This window comes from Morone saxatilis, unplaced genomic scaffold (assembly GCF_004916995.1).
Source record: "Morone saxatilis isolate NCDOM2014 unplaced genomic scaffold, NCSU_SB_2.0 Contig5, whole genome shotgun sequence".
NCBI classification, from domain to species: Eukaryota; Metazoa; Chordata; class Actinopteri; family Moronidae; genus Morone; species Morone saxatilis.
Window position 1 is genome coordinate 9009105 of NW_023340095.1, and position 6996 is coordinate 9016100.

A 6996-nucleotide genomic window follows, 5' to 3' on the forward strand; every position below is an offset into this window, starting at 1 on the left:
CACATATTTTCAGTTGACTTGTTGATTTGCACAGACTGTCTTTAATTGCTCTGATTAAAGAGAAAACAAAGTCTGATATTTGGCAGCTTGTTTAATTCTTAAACAGAGGTATAAAATACATTATTCATAATCACATTCACAAGTTTTCATTGTAAAAGTCATCATTTTCATATACACAAGTAGGACATCTAAAAGTATCGGTATTGGTATCGGGATACTAGCCTTGGTATCACCTGGTATTGGATCGATAGGAAAAATAGTGGTATCTCACATCCCTAGCTCAGGATACAAGAATCAAGAGAAACACAGTCACATGGAACACAGAGACAAGAGGAAGTGACTCTCTCTCTCTCTCTCTCTCTCTCTCTCTCTCAGTATAATCAAACTGTTGAGTTCATTCTAACATTTCTGTCCTCTACAGTCCACAGGAAGAAAACTTCTGTTGTATTAACACTCACCCTGCCTCAGCCTTCAGTTTTCCTCCTTCTGCTCTGTCGACTCAAAATGGAGTCTGAACCAACTGAACACTTTCACTTTCAGGTTCCCTCCCAGTTCTCTGCACGTGGCTAGTACTGCGACTCCCCTCCCCACACTGTGTGTGTGTGTGTGTGTGCGCGCTGTGTGTGTCTGTGTGTAATATTTTCTTTTACAGAGAACACAAACACAGTTGAATATCAGCTCCTGCAGCTTTCTGTGTGATGGACCTAACACATCCACTGGTACTGACCATGTAATGCTGCATGTCAGGAGGAGCAAATAACACTCCAAAGAATTTAGTTAAAAAACTGGCAAGGCCTTTTCAAAGAGATCATTTGACCTCTGACCTCAAGATATCCAAATGAAAATGGGTTCTGTGGTTACCCACAAGTCTCCCCTTTGTAGGCCTGCTCACTTTATGCTAATCTCAAGCAGTTTGGGGCAAAACCCTGAAGTGTTTGCATGTTGTATAAATGTGTGACTTTCTCCTCGTGAGTTTGAATATTTCTGCAGACTGGGGTCCAGACATTGGATAAATTGGGAATAACTGGAGAGCTGGGACACTTATTTTATGTCTCAAGACTGTCAAGATTGAGTACTTTTACACTGTGGTATTGTAACTTTTACTCAGTTAAAGATCTGAGTACTCTTCCTCTACTGGCTGACAGTCAGCCGCTGTTACAACCCAGAGGGACTAGTTAACACATCTGAGGAAACTCAATGAAACATATGTTTCCATTTGTTGACAAAGTAAACTGGTAATACACACTGCACTTTAGGGAGGCACAAGGGGGGGTACTGCTCATTGTACTGCATTTGTTTTCTTGTGCTTCCTCCTCATCTGTGTCTCCTTCACTCCCTCTGCTGGCCACACTGCCTCCTTCTCCACCTTCCCTCTGCCATACCAACCATCCATCTCCTCAACCTCATCTCCAACCACAACAGTAATTATTCAATAAAACTTCCTCTGCCTCCTGTTCTGTGTCTTTTTGGGTCAGTGTTGGTGGTGCCCCCTCTGCACTTTACTTTAATCATCAGAGAAGTTCTTCTATACTCATTTTTTTAAAACCACATATCTCTCTCCTCTCTCCTCGAATGGTTTCCTCACGTCTGTCCATGCATCCTCATGCAAGGGAAAGATGTAAGTGAGGGAAATGTGGATGCAGTTAAGAGACTTGAGATGCTCCCTTGTTGTCCTGCACTCACTGTAGTACAAAGTTTTTTTCTTTAGCTAGCAAGTTCATTTTAGTGGAAACTGTATTACACAAACACAAAATCAACAAAAAAAGGCAAAAAACTAAACAAACATGTCATTGGCAGAGGAAATTCAAACTGCGTCATATCAGAGCGGCAAACAAGTTATACAACGGAAAGAACAGGAAGTACACAATCTCACACACACACACACACACAGAGAAAGAGACAACGAACCACGAAGAGGGAAGAACGAGAAGAAGGCGGCGGAGCGGCTGGTTTTTCTTCTTTAAGCATGTTTATTGAAAGTTGTGAAGTGCAGCTGTCAAGTGCAATTGTGGTAAGTATGTTACAATATCTCATCCGGTCTTTTATTTTTTTTAGCAGAAACATGCACAGAAACATGAGCATACAACTGATACACAGAATGAAAAAGAAAAAACATCTCAGAGTTTGTTGTTGTTTGGTGTTTTTTTTTGTTTGTTTTTGATTGATTTAAAGATATTGTTCATCCAGAAGTACATCACTGTCAAAACAAAGTAAAATAAAAACCATAAGAAGGTGCAGAAATAGTTCCAGAAAGAAAAGAAAAATGAATGTTTTGTTTAACGGTAAGAGTTACTGTCGCAGTGAGGGGGGGGGAGATATGGACAATATTGTCGGCTGTGTGTTGTCAGTTAAATATCCTAAACTCCTCTCGATCCACGGTCTTGAAAATACAGCATTAAAAATAGACGACACAGACTCGGGGTGGGAGACCAGCACGTTTCCTCGCTCATCTGCTTCGATCTGTGTGACCCCCAAAGATAGCATCTGTTGTCGTTTTCTCCTCCCTCCTTCCTCCCCTCCTCACTATTTTACATGATACTTACACTATACAGAAATATACATCATCTTCTGCCCATCAAACTGGTTTGTTTTACTTTTTTTTTTTAATATATATATTTATATATATTTATATGTATATATATTAAAAAAAGAGAAAATGCAGCTTAGCCCAAATGTCTCAACCCTGTCGGATAAAGGTTTAAATTACATGCCACTTGCAGGGTCGAGAGAACAGCAATGATGAGCTTTGTCGAGGGCAAAAGAAAATGAGGAAAGTGAAATACTGAAATATCATCATCTCCATAAGAAACCATGTTTGTGTTTGTTTTTTGTTCATCCCACCAACCCACCAACCCACGGGTTGAAGTAACGTCATCAGTTCTGCCAAGTGTTGTTCAAAATACCCTCCCACCCTCCGTCCCTCCCCCATTCCAGATGGGGACTCGTGTATAATAATTGCTCACATTCTTCATTTGTCACTCTGAGAAAGGCTTCTTCTCCCTCTTTCTCTCTCTTTCAACTCTGTAACTTTAGAAGAATCAATAAGCCAAAATATGAGAGAAAAACGAGACACGACTTCATTTACATCATTCAGCAAAAATAAAAATTTAAAAAAAAAAGATGAGAAGGTAACAACCAATACAATCCTCCAACCTCCGTCTACTCTTTCCTCGCTCCACATCGTCAGTAAAATCGACATCACTTTAAAATTCCAGACCACAAGGCCACAGTGATTTCTATCTATAGTTAATTATATCGTCCGCCACTGATGAAGCTGTTTCGTTTCTTGGTAAGACATTCTAGTATATGTCCGAGGGTTATTGGCAAATGTTTGATTGAATTCATAAATCCTCCTCTGGAAACCCCAGCCCAGCCCATTAACACATCAGTCCTTCGCCCTCCCTTCATCCGTCCCTCGCCTCCCTCCCGACCCTCGACCCACCTCCTCCCCCCAAAGTCTGCTGTAAAGCACTTGCGAACCGCTCGAACTCGTCCGCCGGCTGGCATCCTTCTGAGAGACTAAATATGTGCAATCTTTTCTTAACAGCGTAAACCTCCTGCTGCCGAACAAAAGTAGTAGCTCTGCTGCTGTAGCAGAACTCACAAAAAACTGTCTGTCTGTAACTGATACTGTAAACTGTCTGCGACAGAGCGGGGCTTAAACGCCGAAGAGACCGGGGAAGCTAGTGCGAGGTGGGCTGGACGGAGGGTGGCGCGCCGGGAAGGCCCATTGTGTGGCGGCTGTCGGGGGGGCGGGCGGGGAGCCGGTCTGAACCTGGGCCTGGAACTGGGCCATCTGCTCCGGGCTGGCCAGCGTCTTCAGCAGCGTGTTCTCCTGCTCCAGCTGAGTGTTGCGCTCGATCAGCTCTTTGATCTGCTCCTTCAGCACCTCCACCTCCTCGCGCACGGCGTACATCAGGTGACTCTTCACCAGGTCCTGAGACAGACACAACAAATCCAGCATTAACCAAGTTTCTCTGTTTAGATTAAATATTAGAAATCAATCCATCGTCCTGAGACCCAAACTGTGTGTCAACCTCAATATTCAGAGTAAAATCTTAAACCAAGCACGTAAACGTAATGAAATGGTGAAAATATCTTCCTTAAGTTTTATTAGGGCTCCACAGAATTCTGTATTATAATGTGATTCGGATTCTGCACTTTATTTAGTTAATCCAGTGTGGATATTAAAGATTTCTGATGTCCCTTTAAATATGTGGCAATTCAAATCTGGATTAAAAGTTAGTTTATTTAAATCCACCCAGAGAAATAATACTAATTAAAGAATAAATAAACTGTCCTTTAAGCAGAATCCGGCAGGAAAAAGCAATTTATAAGAATACAGTTTTATGTATTATACTGATTAGCTGCTGCCAATATCTTCACTACTGCAATGTGTTATGTAAAAGTCAATGTGTGACTTATCTTACTGCCAAATATGTATTAACATGCAACAACCTCACTTTTATACTTTATTTTGAGTTATTGTTAAAATGATTTAGTTTTGTTTCCCTTAATAATCTGAATATACGTACATTTAACACTTTATTTAACACCATTTTTTTTTAAATTTAATTTAAAAATAAAAATATTACAAACTAAACATAAATAATGGACAATAAGTGGAAACAGAAGAATAAAATCTGGTGATAAACAATAAACAATAACCAGAAGAAACGTGAGCGTAGTCCCAGGTTGCCACGTCATTGACCCCGCCCACTTTATTTAAAAAAGCGTGGACCAATCAGAGGCCGAGATATTTACAACGAGGCTGCGAGCCTTGCAGTTTGCCTAGCAACAGAGAGACAGCGACAACAGATACCAACCGACTGAAACTGAAAATAAAAGCTGTGAAAGTAAAAACCTCTGAACTCAGATTCATACAACAGCAAATATATTGATTGATTTAAATAAAATAACGCTTAAATCGGTGAAAACAACGGTTGGTTGCCGTTAACGTTTGATGTGAGCCCCGTTGTAAAGACATTATAACGGTTATTAGTAAATATCCTACACAATAAAATACCGACTAAATTAATGTTACTTTCTTTTGTCTTATATACTGTATATATATATACACTTATTATTCTAATACATTTATTTATTTTATTTTCTAAACTATTTGCATTCACATTGTTGTTGTTTTATGTCACTTTTATTCTTTAATGCTGCTGTTATAAGTATTATATACATTTATAATAACTGTGCTTTGGCAACACATGTGAAATATCATCCCAATAAAGTGAACTGAATTTAAATGAATACACAGCTACAGTTAGTTAACGATAAAACCACGCAGACAAACAAGTCAAAAAGGCAGAATAAAGAGTATTTCTCCTAATTCAACCCTACATATATATTACAGTGTATTATATGGACTAAAACTCACCATTGCTTGTTCAATCTTGTTGTCAATGGCCACAACGCTGGCTCCCGACGAACTGCAATGAAAGGAAAATGAAACAGAAATGAACATTTTATGTTATTTAACCTCCCTCCACAATAAAAACTAATTAAAAACCAAAGATCAGTGGTGGAAAAACAGAAACGCATCCCCTGCACAGCCGCAGTCTCCCTCTTTTGTGGGTCTTTTTTTTTTTTTAAAACCAGGAAACCTCTGGAAAAGTCTATAAAAATCAACAATCCCTCCTCTTCCTCCTCTTCATCTTTCCTACACACAACCGCGTTAACGGCCTCCATCCTCTCCCATCACACCGCTGCAGGTGACACGGCTGCAGGTGAGCACAATCAATACCACCACATACATCTCCATCTCTATCTATTCACCTATTATCGATCTGGACGTGCGAGCTCTCCGCGCTCAGTAACGACGACAGAAACGATATGGAGAGATTCCTCAGCTGGCACACTCCCAGATCCATAGCCACGGTGTAGCACGACGAATTCACGCTGGCCATGTTTGGTTTAAAGTGTTTGGGGGTATTTTCACAGTCCGCTCAGCCTCATCCACACTGCGATCCTGCCTCCGGTAAAGAGTCCTGCACCGAACAACCGAACACAATACATCCAAGGTCAGCTCATGTCGCTGCTACACACACCAGTCCTCCTCTCTCTCCTCGACAGATAGATAGATATATATATAAAAAACAACCGCTGCAGCTCCAGGGAGAGAAGACCCGCATAATTTATGCAGCGTCGACCCGAGAGGGAGGCCGCTGATTGGTCGAGAGGGAGGCTGTCTGGGTGACGTTGCCGGTAACGCCCCCACCTGCGGATCAGCTGACACGTGTTTGCATAAAATATACCAGCAACAACAGAGAGAGGGAGGGAGAGAGGGAGAGAGGGAGGGAGGGGAGGTGGATGAAACCGGGGAAAACCGGATGGGAAGGAAGAAAAGAGCTGAAAACAGAGGCAGAGGAAGGGCAAGAACTCACTCATCTGCCCCCCAGGTTTAAATGTGCTGCAAACAGGGAGAAGATTTACCCCGTTTTCACCTTCACCTCCGTAAAAAGAAGTGCTTTTCATCCCCCAGTCTCTCACACTGGATCACATGTGGTTCAGTTCTTCTCACGGAGTAACAATGAATATCATTTCTGAGCTTTTTAACGTTCACTTTATCCGTGACGATACAGGACAGTCAGATAAAAGGTTGGGAAACACCGGTTTAAAGACACTCCTGTTTCCTAATTCAACTAGTTTTCCTCTAACTGTACACACACACACACAATTTTCCAGGACAACGTAGATTATTTCCAGGTTATTTGGTTATTTTAATCAATTTCCAAGTGTCTCTAAACTTCCAGGTTTTCCAGGATGTAATTCCAGGTCATTTTAAGCCTTTTTCTTTGCAGCATTTTCCTGAATTTTAGGGTTGTTTGATATGTTTTCTATAACACAGCTCTTTCTTTTTGGGAGTAATAAGGTAGAATACAAAAAGGCACATGATCCCTACTATCTATGATATCCACCAATCTTAAAACATGCTGTGGATGTGAAGTGAAATCATGTCTATTCACATGTTGCCCCCGTGTGGCT

The 6996-nt window shown here is 41.1% G+C and overlaps 1 protein-coding gene across 1 annotated transcript; it reads right to left on the reverse strand.

Annotated features, from left to right (window-relative positions):
- Positions 1 to 3658: 3658 nt before the first annotated feature.
- Positions 3659 to 6934, reverse strand: LOC118339321 (TSC22 domain family protein 1-like). Its single transcript, XM_035676902.1, has 3 exons — positions 5788 to 6934; positions 5390 to 5441; positions 3659 to 3937 (listed from the first exon to the last, which is right to left on the reverse strand). The coding sequence occupies exons 1-3, from the start codon at positions 5916 to 5918 to the stop codon at positions 3659 to 3661; spliced, it is 462 nt and encodes a 153-aa protein (XP_035532795.1). The 5' UTR covers positions 5919 to 6934.
- Positions 6935 to 6996: the final 62 nt, after the last annotated feature.

Excerpts from the sequence above, each read along its gene's own strand:
- LOC118339321 (XM_035676902.1), bottom strand. The coding sequence starts at position 5,918 with ATGGCCAGCGTGAATTCGTCGTGCTACACCGTGGCTATGGATCTGGGA. Across the intron at positions 5,442-5,787 it reads CACGTCCAGATCGATAATAG|TTCGTCGGGAGCCAGCGTTG; the intron begins GTGAATAGATAG and ends CTTTCATTGCAG. Across the intron at positions 3,938-5,389 it reads ACAAGATTGAACAAGCAATG|GACCTGGTGAAGAGTCACCT; the intron begins GTGAGTTTTAGT and ends TGTCTGTCTCAG.